At 36.4% G+C, this 26,159-nt stretch overlaps 1 protein-coding gene across 1 annotated transcript in view; it reads left to right on the top strand.

Annotated features, from left to right (window-relative positions):
• Nucleotides 1-26,159, top strand: part of ipo11 (importin 11) — a 134,182-nt gene that overhangs the window by 4,903 nt on the left and 103,120 nt on the right. Inside the window, exons 2-7 of the mRNA XM_041999342.1 lie at nucleotides 3,180-3,329; nucleotides 8,284-8,384; nucleotides 14,063-14,135; nucleotides 15,236-15,439; nucleotides 21,492-21,624; nucleotides 21,932-21,990. Of these exons, the coding sequence (XP_041855276.1) occupies nucleotides 3,192-3,329; nucleotides 8,284-8,384; nucleotides 14,063-14,135; nucleotides 15,236-15,439; nucleotides 21,492-21,624; nucleotides 21,932-21,990 (708 nt within the window). The 5' untranslated portion in view covers nucleotides 3,180-3,191. The remainder of the gene's footprint in view (nucleotides 1-3,179; nucleotides 3,330-8,283; nucleotides 8,385-14,062; nucleotides 14,136-15,235; nucleotides 15,440-21,491; nucleotides 21,625-21,931; nucleotides 21,991-26,159) is intronic.

Below are 26,159 nucleotides of genomic sequence, written 5' to 3'. Positions count from 1 at the left end.
AGGTGAGGTGGAATACAGGGGACTTCATGTAGAACGGGTTACTGGCTACAGACGCAACAAGAACGTGATTTTCAATGCAGCAGTTCCGATCTGGATGACAATCCCATGTGCAGATGAGAACATCTCTTTTCTCCACCAGATTGTGATAGTTTGTTGTTCTTAGATTAACATTAGTCCCAGTGTTGTTTGGTCAGACATTCAGTCCCGACATTCGGGAAGCTGCAAGATGTATTAAATGAATTATTCATGTGTAGCCATATGTCTTTATTTTTAATAACCCTCTGAATATATTCATTCATCATCGTCAGAAATAAATCTACACAGATGAACAGATAATTTATTTGATTTCAGAATCAAAATATCAAATGAAAAATGTTTTAACATAATAATTCAGTATGATGGTGTAGGTGCAGCTGATAGTTTGTAGACTAGCAAGTTTTAATGCATCCGTAAGAAAAATCGTTGCATGGACATTCAGTGATCGGTAGTTTTTAGATTTAATGACAGGTATAAAAACTTACACCAAACACAAAGTAAACACCGACGCCTGAGATTGAAACTGGGGGCAACTCATCTAAACCTGAACTTCATTCATTGTTCAGCAGATTGTAAGGATTTAACTTATTAATAAGTAATTTGTGAGGTTTTCGTGGTAAGGATGATTCTTTTTAGTGAGAAACCAGAAAGTGTAGATGTAAACAGTAGCCGGGTGCCCCCAAAATGGCAGAGAATTGGCGGTGACGTCACATGTGCATTCTTTATATTGTGAGAACTCCAGCTTTTCATTGAGGCTGGACTTCATATCTTGAACTTCTCCAGCTTGCTACCATGGTCCTCCAGTCATAAATGTTTATTTCGGGTGTTTTTGAGGACTTAAAATGTGTGCTTTTACACCGGTACCTTGCACTTCTAATTCTCATTCTTTCTTGTGCAGACCAGCCTCTGCATCCCACATCTAGCTTGCACAATAACTCTTAATATTTTACTGATTATGGATTTCTATTTTTACAGAAATCCACAAGTTAGAGATGGTTATAAATAGTTTAAAACAGATTTAAGGGTAAACGCTGACTGTTAGTAAGCAGATTATGTTGATTGCTTCTTTTTTTTATGAAGTTTCTTGTACACTGAGTCAACTTGAGCAATATACAGTAAGCATCTTGAGGCTCTATGTTAACAGTTAAGACTAAATTTTCACACAAGCCATAGGGCTAAGTCTATTTCCTGTGTTTAATCTTTGTTGTATGAGTATATAACACAGACATATATGATGATTATGATACCACATTCTCCTCAAACTCGATAGTGGCAGTTGCTCACAGGAGTGAGTAGTTTTCCAATGACAAAGATGTTTGAGGATAGTTAGAGAGTTCCATACTGCATGTATTGATTGATTGATTAAAATATCTTGTGTTGATGGTGAGAGGGTTGCACTACTGTGTAAAGACTTCCCCAGCACAGCCAAATAAATTTGCAGAACCTAGACCTGATCAACTAAAACCTGTGTTGATGCTCCCAGTTAATGGTAGCTTGTGAAGTGGTGCAAAAAGCAAAACTCAGCTGTAATTTGACACAGGGTCCTGGAAGCAAAAGGTGTGAAGCGCTCACAGCTTTTCTCAGCCTCAGGGCACTGATGGGCAATGACAGCTCCAGGAATAATAAAAGTCACTGTGTCATCAAAACAAGGCAAACGCATATTTAAGGTCAGGAAGTTACATAGTACTACTTTAAAGTACGGCAATGGACATTGGGAAGAGCCACAGCGGTCAGAGAGTCTTGTTGCCAAGCAGGGATTGTGCTTGTTCTGCAACAGTGTTTATGTAGTGTGATAATAACGCTAAGGTTTCCCAGCAGAGCTTCATTGTAATGTGATGATCAGTACTGTTCTATTTATCCGTCAGTAGTCTAAGTGCCGAGACTGGCCTGTGTGTAACTAGTAGTATGTAACTTACGACGCTGCCACTTTCAGCCTACACAGGAACGTGGAGTATGTGTTAACATGCTACAGATTCTAATCTCTTATCAAAGTTATCCAGAAAGTTTGTTCTGGTTTCTTATATCTGGGATGAACATAACTTAAATACCTGGTCTTATCAAATACTGCTGTGCACCTGGAGGAAGCACACTCTTTTGTAGTTAAAAGTGGACAAATAAAAAGTCTAAAACTTGTTTTAAATAGAAAATATTCCCTTTAGTTCCCACTAGAAACTCTAACGCCTGTTATTATTTAAGATGAGACAATTGTGATTGAAATGTTTAAGTACTTTTTGTGAGCTGGCCTCAACGTAGTATTCTTGTAAGGAGAAAAAGATGGTCGTAACTCTCATTCTTTCCACAAGCAGCTGTTTTTCATGCAGCTGAATATTTGTTTCTGGACTGTAGGTGGCAGCCTTGCTCAATATTTGCCCCCTCTCGTTAATCTTACTGAAAGTAGAGGTCTCTGTCACCACTGTAAACATTTTACTGTGGTTACTTGTTTGTGAAATGTAATTGTTTATTAACATAATCAAGCAGGTCTATGGAAAAACACATTTTTTTGCATTAATATAATTTGTACCTGATTAAACTACTCTTTACATCTTAAAATGACACACAGTCTATTTCTTTTTTGTTTTGTATTCTTTCTTTGTTGTGTAGGGAGACATAAATGTCCATGTAATGTTTTTTTCCCCTCTGTTATTCATTTATTGATACAGTTCCTAAATAAGAATAAATGGTCTCAGTGTTGGCCTGGCTATGCATCGATTTAGTTTTCTATCTAAAATTGGCTTCATGTGAAGCAGAGAAGGGAATAAGTTGGGTATGCCAGACTGAAAACATCTTTAGCTGTGTTAATTGACGGGTTAGAGGAATATCTGGGACATATAAGATCTGCTGTTAGGTATGCTTCTCTTTATTCAGACAATCTGTTTCTTTCTTTCTGTTCCACAGTCAATCAAGCTCTGCTTGATCTATAATAAAATGGGGTTAGAAATAATACAGCCAGATAAAACAAAAGCGAAGATTTCTCGGTCTGACATTTTTGTAGATGTAAATTGACTCTCACAGCTTTCTTTTGATGTTTTATTATGCAGTTTTTACATATGCTGAAACAGTTTTTTTTTCCAGAACTTTCCACTGAGAGAAAAATGAAATTTAACTTTTGTCTCTCTTGCTCTCCCTCCTGCATTCCCCTGTAGATATATCCAGCTATGGATATGGACAGTGCCAGTTCTGTGGTGCTGCAGGCCTTAACCCAGGCTACCAGTCAGGACACAGCTGTGCTGAAGCCTGCAGAGGAGCAGCTCCGGCAGTGGGAGACTCAACCAGGCTTCTATTCTGTCCTTCTGGTGAGGCCTGATATCAAAGTGAAATATATCTGAGTCAAAATGATTAAGCTGTCACTAATCAGTTTGTTAATGAATGGGATGTGGGTCATTGTGTTGTAAAGTGCAGAGATTAGATTAGTTTTAAAGAGGAAGAGAATATATTGCAATCAGCCTGACAAAAGCAGACAGATGTGTTATATGTTCTATTTGTCTATGACGATTCATCCTGGCAGTTTCCCAAAATACCCGTAATCACAGCAACAAAATACAAGCTTGTTTAGGGTTGGGAAAAGGTAAGAGGGCAGTGTGTGGCAGACAGCTGGGGTCTGATTGGTGTTGAAGAATTAAGGGCCATCCACACAGAAACAGTACAAACCCTGCATGCTCCAGCGACTATTGTATGCTGTTCAAAGAAAGAAAAGAAAAGACGACAGGTGTGGACTCACAAGAGAATCTATCACTGTTTTACAGAAGCTTAGAGATTGAGTTCAATCGTTAAAGAATAAATTTGGTACAGGTAATTACATGCTTTTCTTCCATCATATGTATTTTTTAACAAATTATCTTTATTAAACAGAAATGACAAACAAAACTTTAATAAAGTAGATGCTAGGGCTGAACAGTTTAAATCGTAATTGCAATTTATTGTGTTGTGATTGGCTGTTTTTTTGGTACAGTAAATGACTGACAGTGATTCGAACACTAAGATTTGGTGGTGTAGTTATTGTTATCAGTATACTGTAGATACTGCCACCTACCTGAATTGAAATAATAATTACAACCATATTTTTTCTTTTAGTTGTTCTCAAAGTTTCTGTTCTTAGTCTACAGAGCTTTTCACTCACATCTCAGTTGAAGAGTTTCATTAAGATTCATTTGCAGAAAGTTTTGCCATGGTTGGTATTTGCCTGTATGTATAAGGGATTTAAACGTCAATGCACAGTCAGTTCCATCAAAAAAAAATTTCTCAGACATTTAAGGAAAATGTTGGTTTATTGTCTCAGCCAGGCTCATATGATAAGATGAATTCCACTTTCATCTCCTGCAATTTGTAAATAAATTGGCCCAGTATGTGCTCTGCATAGCTAACCATAACAAACTGATCTATTCACAGGAAAAAGAAAAACAAAGTTATTTTCTTTGTTTATCTTTGTTTTAGTAGTGCATTATTTAAAGTGGAGGCATCAGTGGAGCATACCATCCAGTTTAAGTCAGAGTATATGAGAAATAAGATCAATAACCCAAAAAGTAGCTTGTGTAACAGTTTATTTGTCTGGCTGATTATGAAATATTCGCCTGTCAACAGCTGTTTGAATTATGGGATAATAAGTAGGTTTTAAGACAGATGATTCTCTGTTAGATCTTGAAATACAAAGAAAAGGAAAATAAAAAATGCGACATTCAAAATACATTGTTAAACATCATGATACAGAAAATTTCACTGTGAAACAGACAATATTTTAGTGGGTTTTTTATATGACTTTTTAGAGGTGCATTCTTTTCCACACTGTTACTTCTTCAACCTTGAACTGTAAATAATTGATGGACATTGCCTCTGGGTTGAAATGCCTTAAATCAACAGTCTTTGTGATGGTCAGCAGGGGATGACGTTTTGTTTGCAAAACGGAAAACCACCCACATAGATTTCTATGAGAAAATGACACCACTTCTTACTTGATGGATTGCCTCAGTATATATAATCCCCTGGAAGTTTAGGGGCTCATTTTATAGTTTTAAATTTCTTTTTTATATGCCATGATTTTCATTTTCTGAATTCTTGTTCTTTTCAAAGTAAAAATTAATGTTAAAGTGTTAGAGCATTGCTGTTTCATTGTTGATAAAATGGCATTAGATGCATTATGTCTGCGTTGAATATACACCTCTCAGTCATCCTGATTTAAAAAGAAAAACTTATTGCAGTAGACTGATTCCTCAACACACACATATTACTGTAACAATGTGTAGTACACAGTCTAATTTTAATTGGATTTGAGTACCAGCAATTATAGGGCTGGGTATCACCACTAATTTCCTGAATCAGTTCTATTTGATTCACTTACACTTACCTCTATTCATTTACAGATATTTATGTAACACCAGTTTTTCTTGAATGTTAAAGATATTGTCAGATAACTCTTTTGTTTTATAAAACACAGCCAATCAAAACAAATATCTGGGAGTAATCAGATTACTGTAATAATCTGAAATAACTTGTCTATATGCACTTATGGAATACAATATTCGAAAGATAATTGTCTATGTTTACCTGTCCATTGCATCTATGCATGTGGTGACGCCAGTTCCTGTTATTTCAAAACATTTGGTCTTTGTTAAACATGGCAGAGCCCACAGTCTTACTATTAGCTGCTAATGTAAGAAGTAATATGCTGTTTAATATTTCATTGTAATGTAATGCTGAGTGGAAAAACATCTGAATTTAGCATGATCTCAGTAAGAGAAGCTAATGTCGGACATACAGGTACCTTGTCACAGGTGTAAATATAAATTATCCTTATTTATGAAGTTTTTTTTCCCGATAGTTGTCCAGCTGTGCATTTACACATTTTTATTATCGGAAGCGAAGTTATTCTCAGTGTTATTTTAAAAATCCAAATTTGGCATTATGTCGACGAGAGAAGCTGATTTTGAACGAAAGCAACCCAGAAAACCTTTCAGTTGTGTATATGCTAAGATCTTGCTGAGCATCAGTAAGTTGTATATATGTATATGTATGTATGTATGTATGTATGTATGTATGTATTTATTTGTGATGTGTTTCAGGCAGCCTAGACAATTGTTAATTCCACATTTTTAATCCTGTCCTCCTCTCCCTTTTTTCCCTCTTCCTCTATCTCCCTGTCAGGTTCGGCACTGACATATAAAGACAAAAAAAAAAGAAATAAGATTACAAAAAAAAATAAAAATATTAAGGGCAGCCATGTATATAACATGTCTCCCTTGGCACACAGACCACCGTTCTGTATGTTAGGATGCTGGACAGGATAAAAAAAAAAAAAAGCTCAGTGTTTGCATCTGAATTCACACATTGGTTCCACATATTACAGGCAGCTGGCTGGGTAAGCTCAAGAAGAAGTCAGGTGTTTGTGTTGTCACATGCAGCCCCTCAGGAGCATCTCTGGAAATTTTCAGGGTTGTAGGGAATGTGCAAAAACACTCTGTTCACAACATAGAAGATGAGCTCTTTGCCTCCTATGTGGTCAAGAGAGTGGAGAGGGATACATCAGACCTCAATGGTCAAAAATAACATTGTTTTAGGTTTCATATGTCATTACATAATTGTTTTTAAAAGAACTTCTTGCACACTGATCAGAAACAAATTTGATTAAAGACACCAATATGACTTGCCTGCACAGTTTAATTGAATGGGACTCTAAGGAACCAAAGCCTGATCAGCTTGTATACAACAGTAAACAACTAGGATAGTTGGACAAGACTGTGTACCTGTCATTTACCTTTCATCTTTTGCTTTGTTAAACTCTCAGTACATGCTTGCTCGGTTGTTAAATGGATTGTTGTTTGAATAAATTGTAAAAATCCAAGCAGAACAGAATGAAGTCACTCGTATCCTCTGATCATGGGTGGTCTTAGGGAAGCAGATAAGAGCAACAAGCTTTGTTATGAGTATAAGGTTTTTTTTTTTCTTTTTAAATGACATATATCAGTGATCTTTATTGTTTTCAGCCACTTTTGCCACAAAACGTAAATAGCCACCCAGCCATTTTTCTTATCTTTGTACTCAACATTTCACAACATATGTAATGTAGCAATCAAAACAGCACAAAATAAATAAATAGTCGGATGATCTTATTAAAAATGCAAAATTAACAGTTTAACTATTTTACTTAAGTATTGTTTTATTTCCTTATTGTGCTCCTGTATAATCTCAGGTATTTGCATGCTGAGTATGCTTCTCTGGAATTCTTGTGGTGTTGGTTTTGAATTGTACAACAAACTGCTGATATATGGATATATCATTTATTGTAGTTTTACATCTCTAGTTCAGAAACCATACAGTTACCTTCATGTTTAATGTCAATAAACAACCTAAACCCAAAGAAACCTCTCATCTTTATGCATTCTAACCAATGCCCCATGACAGCCTCTATTAACAAAACTGGTAAAAGTGCACAGTCCTAACCAACCAGTAGAACAGTGCCTATTGTGATAAATTCCATCATGTGACAGGGTAACAGCCAATAAACATAAAATAAATAACGCATAATTTATTGGCCATTTTCTTACCCAGATTTCTTAATAGCGTCAACTGTCATAGAAAAACCCACATTTGTCGACCTCTAAAACAAGCCATGTTCCATAGAAATTAAACAAAGAAGCTCAAAATGTCCTATCTATCTTAGGGATTGCATTAGCTGATCAAACAGCCAAACCAGAAAGGCTCTAGTTTCAGTAATGGATCTGATAAAAGCTAACTGGCTGTCAGTGGATTTTTTTCTTCTTTAAACTAAAATATTGAAAATGGTTACAACGGGGGAGCTCTGCTAATGGTCTGAACTGTTTCCTTGATGCAACAGATAGATATTTTCTATCTGTATAAAAGCAAAAAATGTCACTTAAACTGCATACCGTGTAAACCATGAAAATATGAGAGCCAAGATTCCAATCTGTGATATTAAAGTGCTGCCCTTCATGGAGCCCCTGCCGTTGCAGTTCAAAGGCCAATAACTAAATACACTGACAGTCCTCAGCACAAACTTCTATAAATATATAAATTGATTAATAGTTTTTTTTTATTGCCACTGCTTATGCTTGTCACTTAAAGCTGCTCCTTAAAGTGTGTTGATGACATCCCAGCTCATTATACTTGAGCCAGTTTAGACTTATTATCCCTGTTTCTGTAGTTTAGCTTGAGCAGGTAAATTAGACCAGTCTTTGAATTGCCCATTATTGCTCCTTTTTAAATATATGGTTATGTGTGTGTGTGTTTACTTCACAGAATATCTTTAACAACCACATGCTGGATGTGAACGTCAGGTGGCTCGCTGTGCTGTACTTCAAAAATGGCATTGACAGATACTGGAGAAGAGTAGCACCTCAGTAAGTGCCTGCACACCCAGTGCTGTCAGCCTCACACTTTTACTTTTTCACCTAAACCCTTGTAGTCTCCAAAGTATTGCTCATCTTTGTACTTGCTGCCTCAATCATTGATGCACTGCCTCTCTTCATCAGTCCTAATCTCATTGCCTTTTGTCTGTGGCTTAGCTTTTTGAATTGTCACAGGTTTGTTGTTGCGTTTCTTTATTGTGTCTCCATCTTCTTCGCTGTTCATTGTCTTTGCTTTTACCAGTAAAAGCTTACATCTGCAGATTTTGCTGGTCAAATTTCCACAGCCGCAGTCCTTTTCTTACTTCTGATTAGTCACATTGTTGTGCTTTGATTTTTATTTTACTCGATGATTGCTTTTGTGTGAGTTTTGTCTGATGGTAGGACAGCTTTGAGTATCCAGAGTCTACTGCTTATCTTTGGGTACTTGACTGGCTTTCTTTGTCCAAATAAAATCCAAGACTTGCTCTAAAATTTACAGAACACCTTAGTACTCTGTGCCTATTGTTTGTCACTCCAAATTATTAATATCCTCTCTTTTTAAAATGTTCTCTGCTTCCCAGATTTTTTTCAGGGTTCACCTCAATTCTTTTACCTGATTTTTGTTACTGATGTGTGCCCTTGATATATCATCCTGAATTTTTTTGGACAATGTGTTAAAAAAAAAAAAAAAGTAAGACCCTATTAAAACTGGTCCAACCTTTTTTAAAGGGATTTTAATCTACAGCGAATCATTTAATAGAAAAATGTGTTATTGATGAAGAATTTTACCTCATAATGTCTCATTACAGACCAGTTTATCAACCAGATCCCTCTACTTTAGAGCCACGCTGTTGTCTTTAATCCAAGCTGCAGCTCAACATTTCTTTCTAAAACAAGAAGGTTCTTGCTTAAAAAAATAACAAAGGGAACACCTGAATAGCAGTATATATTTTTCCGACATTTATACACTGTGCAGCATTAACAGTGGCTTCCCAGATGAGCAGAACCCTCATACCTTATGGACCTTATGTCCCCACACATTCCGACTGATGCTGAATTTGAATTATATGCTGATAAAAGTCCAGATGTTCTCTTTGCTGTGTTTTTAATGAGTCCCTAAATGGATTTCAGTTATAATGGTTAGTTTTTAGCTATGCCTTCAGTCAACTGATGGCTTGAGCATAAATTATTGGATGCAGAGAGTAAGCTAGAGGTTTTCAGATAAGTAAATGAACACGTGCAGTTTTTCTGTTTTTATAAAAGTGCTGCCCGAGGACCTGAAGCATTTAGCCATTTGCCCTTATCCGCTGAGTACAGAGATTTAGCTTGAATGACGTTGTTTGTCTGTAATTTAATGCACTATTAATTATTTTAAATGTAGACATTCCTCAATTCTTTTAAAATAAATCAAATCAACCTAATAGAATATTAAGTTAATTACAAATGCAGCTTGAAGTTTTGGGTCAAATATCCCTTTTTTTTTTTTTTTTTTTTTTTGAAACTTTCCTAATTGAAAGTCAATGATTACTTAAGTTTTTACTTGTGTGGGTCCAACACAGTGAACCATCATTGAGTAGTGTGAGGATTTTACATGTTATTTCAAAGAGCAAGAATCTCATAAGAAGCAGTTCAGTTTTAACAGGACTTTTCATTATAAATATAAGAAGAATCCATTCAAAGGGGGGAAAAGTGGTATTGATTAATGATATCACTGACTGATATTTCGTAGCTCAAAGACATCCCTAGCTTAAAAGGGAAACATGACTTCCTTCTATTATTCATTCAGGCTTTACAGTTTTGCTGTTATTTGAGCACGACTTAGTCATTTAAAGATAATGGTGCCATCATTATTAAAGTTATTAGCTCTATTTGTGCAGCTGTGACAAATCCATAGTCCTGCTGTAAAAAAATTACAAATTGGTTTTCGATGACTGAAAGGTCTTCTTCTCATCTCATTTTGCTAATATTAACTAACAAAAGTATTCAAAATGTTCAGATTAAGGCAGAGAAAATTGTTTCATTTATACTTGATTTACCACCAACAGCATGGATGTAACTCCTTGTATTTCATTATTCCTTCACTTTATTTAATTTCACTAGTGAATAAAGCGTCATATGTTTCCTCCTGACAGTGTTGATACAATGGCACGAATATAAACAATAATACAAATACACACAAGAAATGAAAAGTAACACTGAAATATACAAAAGTTTAAATAGGAATAATAACGCTTGTAGCTTCTCAAACATCCTCAGGCAGACTGTTCCCAGAGCTCAGCAGATAAAAACTTCAAGCAAGAAAAGTAGAAGGTTTCTGTGAAATTTTAAAAATGTTTCAATAATGTTACAGAAGTAAACTTTTGATTATTTGCTCACTGTTCCAGTGGGATTTACAAGTTGTTCTCTATACACAAAGTAAAGCTCTTCAAGTGGTGATATGTCATTGAAAAGCCCTTATTTCATGCAGTCAGCACAGTTGTGCCACTAAAAATATCTATAAATGGCAGGAAAGTTTACTTGTTTTTAGGTCATTTACTTGAACCATATGTTTTTAAAAATGCATTTTTTGCTGTTACATTTTTGTGACATTTATATTTAACTGTTAAATTGAAGGGGACGATCTGAAAGACCATCTCCCTCTGTGAGTCAGACTTTCCCCTTAAAGGGAGGAGTCTGCAGATCAAAGTTGTTTTCAATCATGACCTTCATAATGTACTGAAACGTTTCTATCCTGGTGGGAAAACGTCTCTTCCGGGATTATGCCATCTCATTTGTTCGACACTGGGGGTTTCTGCATGGTTTAAGGATGAAAATAATCCCAGATGCATCATCCATGCAAGGCTTTAGGCCAGCATCTTCATCTTTTATGTTTTATCGTTGATCCTTTGGATGAATGGTGCTCCACTCTTCCAAGTGAAATCTGCAAACAAGCAGGATGAGTCATTAAAGCCGATCTGATAGCATCAATAAGCTCAACAATGACCTGCTTAGAACTTGTTTAAATTTATCAACCATTTGAAAATTCAGTCAAAATACTACTTAAAAAATAAAGATGCCGTGCAGATATGTCTTTGACTTTTAGTTCTTTATTTTTAAGCTTTTAAACGTGTCTGCCTACAGGGTAAGCCAGGTTCAGAATACATGGTTTTACATAACTCCATTAAGTAGCTGACAAGCTTGCTCTTTCCCTTTTTTTTTTTTAAATTTTGTCTTTCTCTGTTGCTTACCTGGAAAAAAGCAGTAAAAGTATACTTGAAGGTCCAATTAAGAATCTGTATTTGTTTCTGAAGTTGAAATCAAACAATTTAAGTTAGACACAAAGATTGTGTTGCCTAATGAGTGAATGCCTCCTTTGCATCAGATGTTTTATGAAAGATTTTTCCATACCACATCCACTTTAACTCAACTTGGGTTTTAAAAATGCACCACTATCAACTTTCACTCTGTTCAGACTAAAAACATATAATAATAGTGTAATAAAAAGGTGGGTTTGGATCTGGTCTTCCTGGATATTTCCACGCTCTTTGCATACTGAATCATTTTTGTGCCTTGCTTGTCATTTATTCTCCAATCATATGATTTTTTTAGCTCCCTTTGCACAAAATCCACTTGCTTGCAAATGTTAATATATCTTTTTATCTTTTTTTTTTTAAAGTTTGACTCACCCCCATATTCCCAAAATATGTGTGTATAGCAATTTTTTGTTTCACTAATTCACTCTCCCTCTTGGTAATTTGTCTTCCATCCTCATCTTTTTTCCTTCAGGGTTAGGGTATGATTCATGCCTTCCCATTCTTCATATAAAACACTTGCTCTGCTTTCCTTCAGCAGCAGTTCAAAGTTACAGCACAGGGAAAAAACCTGAGTTGTTCTGTCTATCAGATCTGAGTTGGAGGATGTCTGAGACTTTTTCCAAAGTTTACTTATATTTAGCATTTGGGGGTTCCTGCACCGTAGAATGTTAAACATTTAATTGGTTCAAGCAGTTCCATAACAAGTTGGCAAACTGATATCATCTTCATAGCCTCAGCATATTAAAGTGGTTTGCATGTCCAGAATTGTAAATTAGATTACAAGGTTTCTCTTGGATATGTGCTGCTGGTACCCAGATGTTATCAATCTCCATGCTGGCCAGTCAGTAATCATTCAATTCTGGGTTTAGATTTCTGGCCTCCTTTGTCTTGTTCCTGCATCTCTCTGTACGTTTATAAATCTAATTTTTAAATAAAATTAAATCAAAATTAAATGAAAAATATTAAGTTTATTTGATATTATTTAATTGATATTAATAATATAATAAATTATTTATAATGCATGACAAATACAATAATAAAAAATATTTTTGCATTAACACGTAATTTTGAGCAGTTGCTTCCTCCATCTCCTCTCTGGTTGTACCGTGAGTCATGACGGCTGTCTTTAATTCGCTGATCGACTTTTTTCTCTTGTTGCGTTTATCGTTCAGCTGTGAAGGAAGAAACTAGCGGTTCATGGTTCACACCATCACATATTTACCCCAAAGTATTGTTTTTGGTCTGACCTTTTTGTAACACAGTAGTTGGCTGGTGGTAGACAGGCTTTATACTTCATATATGCAGGGGCGGGTCTAGAAAAGTTCTGATGGGGGGGCCAGGCAGGGACACTGACCAGGAAAAGGGGGGCACAAATGAGACCTTTTTTTAAGGTCTACGTTTTATGAAATATTGAACTGACTAGTACAACTAAAGTGATCATCTAATGTAAAAAAGTGAAGAAAAACTTGTAAAACAGCCAATGATCTGTTTTATCAATGGTTGTTTACTTTGGGTGATGGTGCTGTAGGACTTTTGTCACTGCTGCACAAACACTTACACTTCAATGATAAAAGGAAAAATGTGTTTTTATCCAGATCATCAAGTTTTATTAGAGTTTATTTATCAATGTTGGCTGTTTAACTTCAGTTGTCAGATCTGGTGGTTTTATGATACAGAAGTACATTACATGCTGTATTTACTGACCCTTGGGCATCTGACGTTTACCTAAGAGAACATCAGTTAATAGTAAATATGTGTTGCCTTGGCTCGCTCTGTTGATAAAATACCATATGTCTTTTTGATTTGGTTATTATTTAAGAACTCTTAACCACTGGCAGCTCTGTTTTTCAGTAAAAGCCGTAGGAAACTTTCTGGTGTGTTTATGTACAAGTGTAACAGTTTATCTGGTGATAGTGTGGATTGAAGGGTCATTGCCTTCTGTATGTTGTGTTTCAGTCTCCTCTTCTTTCTTTCTTCCTTCCCTTTTGCTTCTTTTTGCTGTCTTCCTTCTTTTTCTGTCAGGTCCAGCCAGATTACATAGATTTCATGATTCAAAGTAAATAAATAAATAAATCAGATTATCAAGAGGAGCCTTATACCCATAAGCCTCCCCTTGGCAGAACAAATTTGTTCAGCACGACACAGCAACCACATTATCATTTTGCTTGCTATGATGCTGGACAGGTTTAAAAATAAAAAAAAAAGATGCCGTAAAAATGGGCAAATTTTAGGCGTAGCTGCATGTTATGATTAATCATGATTCATTTAAAAGCTATGATTAATCTGATTTAAAATTGTAATCATTTGACAGTATTCTGCTGTTTGTACTGTATTGTACACTTTCTATTTCCTGACCTACTTACTTTTTCTGAATGTTTTTAATTGCTTTGTTCACAGTGCACTATCGGAAGAGGAGAAGACTTCGTTGCGTGCTGGTCTTATCACAAACTTCAATGAGCCTATCAATCAGGTCAGTGCAAAGAAATTGGATGTACTGTGGAAAAGGAACTAGAAAAAAAGCTGATTCTGAGCAAAATTACTTTCCACAAAACTATATGATGTACATGGAAACTGACCTGAAAATATCTTGGCTTTCTGTAACCTGTTTTCTTCATGCTATTTTACAAAAACATGAGGTTAAATGGGTAAACGTGCTAAGCGTGCAGACTGGGGCTGTATATTTACGGCTAAGAATTTTCAGTTGAAGTTATTTCTTTTAGCTCTCAGGAATACCGGAGCAATGAAGTAATTCAGGAGTCAGGCAGTGGGTAATAGGTTGGTGTGAAGTGGTACAGAAGGTGGCTCTAAATGATGGCCATCCATTCTGGTTGCTACAGGTTCTATATCCCTGAGGGACAGCTCTGTAACATCAGGACGGATGGGGTCCATATAGCAGGCAATGAATGCGATTTAAGCACCATACGTCTCACCAGTTACAGCCTCTTTTTTTGTCAAATTGAAACTCAACAAGAGGTGTGTTCTGTTGGTGAGTGAGTGTGAAAGTGCTTTATGAAATGTTTATATATAGACGTTTGAAAATCAATTCAAATTGTATTACCTAACCTTGCTTAAACACAAAAGCCTGGTCAGGGATACTTATTGATTCTTGACCCATTAAAATGGCTTGCTGACAGATTAATTATTCAGTAGACTAGTAGATGTGTTTAGCAGGCGCGTGTGTGTTTATAAAGACATATTCAAAGGAAGAGGCAAGATTTTTAATTTTTCTGTCTTTGACCTTTGATTTTGTTATGCACTGCATCTTTAAGCACAGATCTTCTGGGTAAATCTCCATAGACATGCTGAAAAAGGTCAGAAATCCCTAATAGTGTCAACTGTATAAAAGAATGTTAAATTCTTTAACTGCTTTGCTTTAGGAGATGAACTTTCCACATTTATATGCCAAGATACAGTATTTTAACCAAACTACTCGCTTTAAAAGGGACATCCAAAAAGAATTGAGTCCTTCAACAAAATTTCTGATACAGTTCAAATCCCTTCAGTTGGCTGGTTTTAGCCTAACCAACTTCTGCTGTGTTAAATCTTTGCCTCCCTGTTTTTTCCCAACAGATAGCGACCCAGATCGCAGTCCTGATAGCCAAGGTAGCCCGTCTGGACTGCCCCAGGCAATGGCCAGAGCTTATTCCAATTCTGCTCGAGTCCGTGAAGGGTCAGGATGGCCTGCAGCAGCACAGAGCACTGCTAACCTTCTATCACGTCACCAAAACCCTGGCATCCAAACGTCTGGCGCAGGACAGACGTCTTTTCCAGGATGTAAGTATAATTCTAGCTGCTCTTCTATTGTCATAAAATCTGTATTGTTGTCTCATTGCTTATTTTTCTTGCTAGTTCAGTATCCTTTGCTTTGTTTTTTTTTTTTTTTACCACATAAAGAAAAGTAGAGGTTGAACTCTTGTTTTTGAATCGTTGCTGCTTTTGCAGTCATTTCTCCTCTGAGTCGAACCTTTTTGCTGTAGCTCTGTTTTTTTATGCTAAATGTTTTGAAACATGTAATCAGTCACAATATCTTGACTTGCTCCGTTTCAATTCCATGTTTTGTCTGTAGGAGATGCTGTTTATCTACTTTCTAGATTTGTGACGATGTTCTTCGTGCACATGTGTCTGTTTTCATGCATGACTCAAGCATGATTATCCTGCAGAGTGGTAGATTTATTTGCATTGCTGGCTGAGTGTGTGTTTGAGAGTAGCTGAGGTGGGGGAAGGAATTACTGCAGAAATGAATGTTTCATGACAAGAGGGAGTAAATTACAGCAAATACTTTCAACATTTTACCATTCATTTAGCATTATTTCAAAGAACCTACAGATTGAATAAAAGAGAGCTGTAAAGAAAAATTATGTCGTGGGGACAGAATGATAAAACAAACTGAAAGCGAAAGGGAGAAAGGGAATAAAATGGATCCTTGGACACGAAAAACGGCGACTTAGACCAAAAACTTGGATGTCAGTCAGGGGCATTCTGCCAAGATTTTAGCCTTTAGGCACAGATTGAAGCAAAGTAGATCCAAGCCCCATTAAGATCTGCACATTTTACTATAAATGATGTACTCATGACTTGACTTTGAATATCCTATGCAGTGATTCCTCATCTCTGTCACAATATATGAAGATCTGGGCCAATGACCTCACTTTAGATTTCTGTTCTAGCAGTTTGACTATGTGATGTTCTCTATTATTGCATCTTATATATAGTCAGTATATATATATATATATATATATATATATATGTGTGTGTATATGTATGTATATGTATATGTATGTATATACATACACACACACACACACACCACACACACAACTACATGCATCCATACTTATCCTGCACTGTGCAACATTGTTTACCACCCTGAAGCCCCCACCTGATTACAGGCAAAGAAAATTGTGACAGTAATAGAAAACTGTCTTACATTTGATTTAAATTTTTGAGTTTGTAAAGAGCAAAAAGATTAATCAATGTTGCAATCTGTAATTTTCACCTAAATGTTGATTGAACTTTGGCTTTGGTATCACAATGAAGAAAAATTGCCAGTACTGCAGAGCAAACAAACAGAAATGCAGAAGTGCTCAGTTTGTTGTGATGATGAGTGTAACAGCTACGCGTGCTATAATTGATAGGCAACAGCAGAATTTTATTCCTGTAGTATAGATGATGTGAACATAAATAGATTACTTGCAGGGCACAATGAACTGTGGAAAATTTATGGTCAAAATATGTACCTGTTGAAATAGTGTTTGTTAGTAGATGTTGAAAATGATGTCTTCTTATATTTGCCGTGTGTGTGTCATTTTCTTTAGTCATTATTATCAAGACAGAATGGTTAAACATTCATGTTGACTACATCAAGAGATAATGGACTATTTACTTAAGTTTACACTGATAACTGTACGTCTTTACCACACAGGAATAATTAGTTGGAACGGGGATTGTGCAGCAGTATGTGGGATGCATGACTGATGTGACCAACTTATGAACAGAGGAGGAATCACATCAGAATTTATGGAGTATAAATTTAACTGTAAAGCTGAGACTGATTTTAAGGAGGAGGAAGGAATTGGGATGCTTTTAGAAATGATTTCTGTCCCCCCACTTCTAAAAGTACCTATTTGAAAAAGCCGAAATCTGTTGTGTCATTCAGGTCAGCCTTTTTTTAATAATATTTTCTCTTTCTCCTCATCAAAAGTCTCCTACCTTGGGCATTCATCAAACACTGGATCCCAGGAGGACATACTCTCGATGTATTCATGGATTCTCCCTGTTTCATCGTGGATAGTGTGCCCCCAAACACAGTCTTGTCTTTAAAAGAAATAAGAAAAAAAAAGATAGAAGAAGAAAAAACATGAAAAGTTATCGTGTCCTAAAATCAGTGGAGTTTATCTCCTATTTACTATTCCAGATGGTTTATCTGATAATGAGTAGTTCTTCTGAAATTGAATGCTTGGATATTATCCCAACTGTCAAGTTGACTACTGAACACCGCCCCGTAATTCATAATGATCTTGTTTTTTTCCCCCAATGTCACCATGTGGCCACTCTTATCTAGTCCCAATTTACATCCTCACTGATGAGGTGGATCAGTAAGAAAATCTTTTGAAAATATACTTGCTGTTTATTACACATACATGTGATTATCATGGCTGCCTTGTATATTTTACGTTTGTTTGAAGCAGCCTTTTGCACGCCCTCAGAAATTAATGTGGCACATTTGCAAGATGCAATCTGTGAGTAACCACTAGGGGCAGTGTCAGGTCCCGACCTCCTGCAGCTGCAGGCTCTTAAAGGGGAGTAATTCGGAGGCAAAATTCGCAACTGCAACTTCAGTCTTTCTGCTTTGCATCTGTGAACAGGGTTTTCACAAAAACTTTTTTTTGCCCCACAGATACAAATCTTTTTTACAACCATTCAAACCCTTTTCTGCACATTTGCTAACTGGAATTTTTCAGGCAGATTTTTTTTTTTACAGTTTTTGCAGGGTGACAAGCTTGATTTACACATGCAAATTATCTGCAAACATTCATTTACAACTGCAAAATCTTTAGGACTTAATATTGAGCCCATACTTTACATAGTATCTATGATACTGCTGCTGCATTTTATTTATTTTTTTCGCTGTGATCTCAAAATAAATCAAATACTAACCGCCAATAACGTCACCTTGTTTATTGTTTGCTTCCACTCCACAAATCTGGCAACTCTATCTTGTCTGAGTTCTCTTAATGTACCCCTTCACACCCACTAGTATGTAAACAGTTACGCTCACAATGGAGCTGGTTGCATAAGTGAACTTGTTAAAAATCAAGTATATTCTTGGCCTAATTTATCTCCTTCTGTCTTTGCACAAAGCGTAATGTCACCCATACGTAGGACGTAGGATAGTCAATTCTGAGTCTGCATCTAAATTCTGGCTTTGTTGCAATGAGTACAGAACACAAAAACATTGCAGAAAGAGAAGCATCAAATTATACCTTAAGGGAATGCCTTGAACTTGATTTTAGTGGTGTTTTCTTTTTTCCCTCTCAAGGCTTTCAGTGTCTGGTTAGTCTGTTTCTGTAGATGAGTCACCATCACTACCCAGTGAGTCTCAGTGGTTAAGCTTTTATGTGCCGCGAGTGCCCCTTTTGCTTGTTTTTAATCTCTCACACTCACAAACAGTGCATGTGCACTTTCTGAGCAATCATTTTACATATCTGAAGTCACAGCACAGCTGCTGGTTTGCATTTATTTAGGTAGTTTGGTTATTTTTCAACTGATAACAAATTTGTAAAATTAGCAATGCATAGGAGGAGCTGTGAAATGGCCTGGGGGTGACTTCTGGGTAACTTGATGTAAACTGGCTGTTTCTGTGGCTATTCCAGAGTTGTTCTATTGTCTGATACTGAAACAGACAAATATGTAAATGAGAATAGTCTTATTGGGAATTCAGCTGTTTTAAAATGCTGTTTGTGACTACAGCTTTGGTCAGAGGCAACCAGACATAAAGGGCTGACAGTTGCTGACACCAGCCAAAATGGAAATGGGTTTGCATGGCATAGTGGATATGCTAATTGACGCACTTCTAGTTTCTTTTTAAAGTTTTAAACACTTCTGAGACAACAATTTTTCAAACACAAAAGAAAACCCTGTATTTATGTTATGTTTCACAAGAAAAGTGTTTGTGACATGTCCTGTACAGGTTTTACAACTGAACATTTAGTCCACCTCGTAAGAAATTCCAAAATGTATGTCACGTATGGCCATCCACCCCCCCCCCCCCCCCCCCCCCCCCCCCCCCCCAAGAAAAAGAGTTGTTTCCTGATCAATATTATCTAGCCTTAGTAGGGCATGTTGTGCATTCAGAGATGCCTTTTTGCTAACCTCATATATAGAGTGGTCTTATGAGTTACAACAGTCTGTCAGCTCCCCTTCTTGTATTTAAAAAAGTATATCTGCAGTTGTTTTTTTTTTCTTTCTAAACTGTCCTGAACAAACTGTTCTTTTGAATGGTCACTGATGGCAATTATCCTGCAGGATGCATTTCTGAAACAAAACAATAAAAAAAGAAATGAGCTATATAAGAAATCAGCTTGAAGAGGGAAATTGTTTACTTTTATTGATGTTTGACTCTCTTTAATCTTTGTCTGCAGCTGTAAAAATGAGTACACACATTGATAGACAGACTTAATTTATAGTTTTGTAACTGCAGAGCATTTCAAATGAATACCCTTACCCAGGGGTACAACAAAATGTTGGATTCTTGGATGCACTGCAATTCTCTCTTGAATGATTCCACAACAATTCACCAAACTCAGTATTTGATACTCAAATGATTCCTCACTCAGTGGTTTCCAGTCACATAAATACCTAATTCCTTTTAGGTATTTATCTGCAGTTTGGCCCATAGGGTTTGTGTTAGTTGGGCATTGTGAGACCATATTAGTTTGTATGGTGCTTTGTGGCTAGAGCTTTTCATTCCAGCTCCTCCTCGTGTTTTATAATGTTTATCAGTGCAGGTTAGCACCGGGGGTCTTGGCAGGTAATGTAGTCTACCTCATGGAATTACATTAATCTTTAAAAAGCATCCGCCTCAGCCAAACTGATCAAGTCTCTTTATTAATTCAGAAAGACATATGGCACAGTTGTCTGTTGGCAAACATCAGTTGTAGCTGCTTGGTGAGTCATATGCTGTAAATTACAGAACATTAGGGGGTTTGTTATAGTTATTCTGCTCTACAAGGCATATGGACACTGTACCCTTTCATTTTTAAATTTAGTCTTCTGATGGCCCGGGTGTTGGCTCACACACACACACATACACACACACACACACACACACACACACACACACACACACACACACACACACACACACACACACACAAAAAAATCCTAGACAATAAATAGTAAGGGGATCAGGCTGTTGCGGTGTTTAAGTCTTGGATGAATCAAATATCAGCAATAAAATTTATTTGATTGCATTGGTGTTTTTAAAATTGATTTAAAGGGTTGAATTCCTGAAAATGACCAAATGATTGGTAGTTAGGAGTAGATCTGAAGTTGTTTAAGTGATTTAGCTGCAGCTTTTTTTCATAATATTCCTGACTGATGCTTTTTTTAAGCAACCTTTTGGGTATGCAAAATACATCAATAGAGAATAAAAAGATGTGAGAGAAACACTGGATTAAAAAAACAAGGGTTAAAGGGTTTGCTTTTATTAAGCAATTGACAAACACAATAAAGCATTAATAAACATTAGGAATGCATATATTATTATGTTTTATTATTTCTTATCTTAAGTGGTCAGTCCTGCTTTTGTCAATATATTTATAGGTAAGACAAACTTTCCTTCACATTAGTGGAAATGGTAAGACATGACGGCGAGACTGAGGAAGCCGGGAGAAGAATATGAAATTGTTTCCTGAACGTGGTTCATCACTTTCAGCTTCAATAAATTGGATTAGTCTGAGATCTGAGGAATAGAAAGTGGCAAGCTCTAGAGAAATCTCTCTAAAGAGGAACTTGCCAATCTTGCAGTTTCTCTAAAGAATATATCAAAGCTTCTGCTGTGCTGTCAAAGTAGGGATTTCTCATTTAGCAGCCACTCATCACCAACTTAACCAGTGTTTAGTGATACACACAGTTTCCCTGGAGCTGCTCAGCTTTTGTTTATTTATTAATTTTTGTTTATTTATACATGTATCCATAATCATCATTGAAATTGTTTGAATTTACACATTTTATAATTATTGCCTTAACCTAATGGCAAATATTTCTATGTTAAAAAGAATAATTTGATCTGTGTTTCCTAATATAATGTTCTGCGTGTTGACAGCTGGCGTCAGGCATTTACAGCTTTGCATGCTCCCTGTGGAGTCATCACACTGACTGCTTCCTCCAGCAAATCTATGCCAGAGACGAGGCTGCAGCGCTCAGCTCGCTGGAGAGGACTTTACTCTCTCTTAAAGGTGGCGACAACGGCACACTCACAGACTTAATATCCTCACATTCATACAAATGCATTATCATTCAAATGAGTTGCAGCAGTCTACTATTTATAGAAAGGAAATCAATTTCGTAATGTGTTTTTTTTTCACATGATTTGAGTTATTAAAAAGTAATTAATAGGGCGGGTTGTGAACTTGTTTAATTATTCATATGAGCTTCAACTCTAAAACACAGTATGTAGGAGGTGGCTTTAGTAGACTTAATTTACAATAGATGACAGTTCCTGGTAATAATCTTTCTTTTTTCTTTGTTCTGTCTGGCTCTCAGTGCTTCGGAAATTGACTGTCCATGGATTTCAGGAGCCACAACAAAATATGGAAGTAATGGTGAGCTTTAAATAATTTTTATGTGTCTGCCTCAGGGCATTCATGTTTTTCAAAAGCTGTATTTCTTTTTTTATTTCTTTTTTGTTTCCTCCTGTTTGTGTTTTGACTTGAAAGTGACTGGTCACACTGAGCAATACGGATTGCTGTGATGATTGAAAAAACCTTAACAGTTTTGTTTGAGCTCTCTTTCTCTTACTGTCAGTGTGAAGAAAGTCCAACTCTGTGAAACTACTAATTCAGTTTATTTTAAATCTGGTTTAAAATAATCTTCTGCTTTGGGTTTTTTTTCCCTCCTCATAGCTCAGCGTTAATGGAATCCTTTTTAAAAAATGTTCCAGTCCTTTGCACTCCAGTTTCTGGAATGTTTTTGCATAGTGGAAGTTTGATTTGATAAAAGTATAGAATACTTATTTTAAAGCAAAAATTTAGCCCCACGTTTTTTAACCTGCATTAACCAGCAAAAGACAATGTACAAAGTTGTCACTTTCAGACAGCGGTGAACTAATGACCTGAGTTAAAAGCAAAGTTGAAGAGCAGTTATTGTAATGATCCCCAGTTACTGTAATGTTATTTTAGACACAAAGCTATATGGGGGGATTACACAAAGATCTGGCATGACCACTCCCACCCAGGACACTCCCATGTCACCAGCCTTATACACATCTTCCCTTGGCTATGAAGGCACTGCTGCAGGAACCATGTTGTATTCTTGTACGATGACAATAAAGCTTCCGAATCTTAATCATTAGAACACCAGCCAATTTTTAAGATGATGACAAATAAACCACACACATTGATGTGACATTTCACAAACAACCCAACATTAATAATGTAATTATCAATAACAACAACTCGGTGCTATTTACACTAGAAACTTGGTGGAAACAAAATGTATGAGAGAAATTTAATCAAAAACAATGAACTACATATGGTGCTGGGCACACCCATCTTTGATGACTTCGAAAAGAACTGGAACACACTAAAATGGCTGAAATTCAACCAGGAACCTACTTCCTGTGTGGCTAGCTATGCTAAACAGCTTAGTGTGAAACAAACAAAACAACCAACAACAACAACAAAAAAAAAAGGCAAACTTAATTTTCACTCTAGTCCAGTGGTTCCCAAACTAGGGGACGGGGTTATGCTGGGGGGGCCCAGCTAGGCCAAATTACATTAGTCATTTAGCAGACGCTTTTCTCCATAGCGATTTACAGTGGGTAGGTGGTAGCATTAAGGGTCTTACCTAAAGACCCTACTGGAAGGGGTTAATATTTGTCCCCTGGGGGAATCAAACTCTGGTCTCTCACGTAGGACACTGATGCCCAGCCAACTGAGCTAACCAGCCGCTAAATAAAGCATTTTGTTCTGCTACCAAAATTTGGATAAATTTATAAAAGTACTAATGGGCAAATGATGAAGAATTAATAATAGAAATGTTAACTACCAAAAAAAAGACCAGAAATGATGAGGCATGTCTAGCCCTAGGCTTGTCCAGGTAATGGTCAAGTAATAGTAATGGTCAATGATGGGTAACGTAGAAAGACTACAGTGTGCTGTGTTTTGCAAAATATTAGTAACAGTATGAAGCCAAGCAAGTTACAACTCCACTTTGAAACTTCTCATCCTGAACACAAAAGAAAATCCTGTTGATTACTTTGGAAATAAATGACCTAACTGTTGTAAACAGAGTTGTTTTACTAAAGCAGCATCTGTCTCATCGAAAGCTCAACTTACCTGAAGAAGTTTGCATTTAAATGCCCCACGTTCTAGCAGAGGATTCCTTCTGTCTTTGACATGGTTTTAACTATAATTAGCAGTCAATAAACTATTTTGTGGCACATTTCTTTGGAAGCATTGACATGCATGTGATGGTGGAATTGGGGCGGCTTGACATTATTTTTGTCGATGAAAAGGGGGCCCTGCAGAAAACGTTTGGGAACCACGGCTCTAGTCTAATTACTCAAAATAAATTGTTAGGTCAAAGTGCTGCAAAGCCGTCTCGTGCCTAACTTTTTCATTTAGGTGACTCAGCTTTTAAAATTTGAGTGGATTTTTTATTTTTGTTTTTACTGTGTTATAGTAGCATTAATTAAATGGCTGCAGTTTAGTATTATTATGAAAAAGTGATCAATATGCGGTGATCTCTGTTTACGCTAATTGTAACATATAAAGGAAAACAGATATAAAAATACAGATATCGGGTTAGAAGTAATAGAGAAACCCTCAAAAACTCTCTTGTGGTGGCCAGAGCAGCACCATTGCACCTTGGTATTTATCCTTCATGTCTTTGGTGTTTTATTCACCCAGCAGAGATCCAATCATCCAAAATATATTCAGTCACGTTATGCTTTTAATATGGTGAGTGAGAGCATGGCATATTTGTTTACGCTAAAATCTCCTGTAGATGTAAATCGGTATCTAGTGGTTTTGTAGTTCATAGCAAAACATATGAGCCAATAATTTTCATACTGATTGAACCATTCCTTGACCCCTTGTTCCCTCTTCCCTCAGGAAAAGAAATGTTCCTTCAAGTGAAGATGATCACCTACTACAATTTTTAAATAGATTTTCCAAGCTTATTCACTAGTTCAAAACCACACCAGCAAAATGCCGTCAAAAAACTTAACAGAGGCATTGCATCACCTTTTATGGAGGGTCAAACGTTTCAAAGCTTTTCCTGTAATTTTACCTGTTTCCAGCTCTGGTGAGGGGGCTTGGCAGTTCAGCAGGGTACAGTTGCCATGACAGCTTGAGCTAATTATGTTTAAAACATGAAGGAAAAGTAAAACTACTATTTTTGGTTATTGCATTCCCCCCTGTGGTTTATTAAGACATTTTCTTGAAAGATCCCCAGTAGGGGTTGCCGAATCTGTACACCACATTACAGCATATATTAATTTGATTATAACAGAAAAATAGTTTCTAAAACTCTATCTTATAACTTTTGAGATAAAAATGTGTTGGCTTTAAAAATCGATAAATACAAAACAATTCTACTACATCATTCAGTAACCATAGAGTCCAATAGTAAAGATAACAATCTTTCAGAACAGGGTACAAGCCTTATGCCTATACAGCTTCACCACTTCTCTCAACTCTACGTCCTATGCCACTGGAGAAAAGTAATGAAGAGCTGAGAATGCTCACAGAGAATGGGTTATTGAGCTGCCAGCAGTGACAGGGGGCGATTTTATAACTTGACTTGTCAGTAGTGCATTCATAATTAACAACCTGCACCTCCCAAATAGAACAATGATCTGACCCTTCCCCTAAACAATAATGACCCACAGCTTCAAATTGTTTTGTTAAATGAGCTGAAATAATGCTGTGTGACAGCTAAACACAACCATGTCACTAAAGGTTATCTGGTAAAACTAAGCAGCATGATCAAAAGGTAACAAAGTCCATAAAGGACATGGAAGATGTCAAGTTTCACCAAAACAGTCTGCAGCTCTGGATCAACTGTTAAAAATGTGAGATTTTTTTTTTGGGGGGTAGTTTTGATGAATAAATTGGTAGTTGTAATGAATAAATGTAAAGGACATATGGCCACGTAAGGCTGCAGGTTTTACATTTTCTGTTTTTTATTGTTTTAAGATATACAGTAATTGAAACACCATGGTTTAAAATGTTAAATACGGAATGATTGAAATGTAAGTTGTCATAAAAAGTGTATGTTTTGCCCTTTTTTTTATTGGAAGAAGTCAGGAAAGGTCGATACGTCATTTGGCTTTCTGTCTCTGTTGTTTCTATTATTAATGCCTTTTATGGCTTTATTTGTTTGTCTCTGAGTTGGGAGATGGCAAGGACAGTTTGTGACAGAACAATGTCGGTTCGCTGCATTCTGCTCTTCAACTAATGAGACAAAGTTCTGGCTTGAGGGCTGAAGGTTATACAGTGGTCAAAATACACTCATTAAAATGTCATTTGCCTGGAGCTGTCTCTTATTTCAGCTCACTGTAATTGTTGGAAGTTAATATTTCCTATTTAAATGTAAATGCTTTTAATTTTTTCTGATGGCATACTGACAAGGAAAGAAAAATGATACCTATTTTGTGGTGGATTAGTCAACAATGTAGTTTGTCTCCTAAGAGGCTAAACAGTTTATCAACACCCCTACGGCTATGTTCCAGTTCCACAAATCCTCATTCAGATCAATTTGGCTATTA

This window comes from Melanotaenia boesemani, chromosome 11 (assembly GCF_017639745.1).
Source record: "Melanotaenia boesemani isolate fMelBoe1 chromosome 11, fMelBoe1.pri, whole genome shotgun sequence".
Lineage (NCBI taxonomy): Eukaryota > Metazoa > Chordata > Actinopteri > Atheriniformes > Melanotaeniidae > Melanotaenia > Melanotaenia boesemani.
The sequence above is the reverse complement of the archived record's forward strand: the minus strand, read 5'-3'. Positions and strand labels throughout refer to the sequence as shown.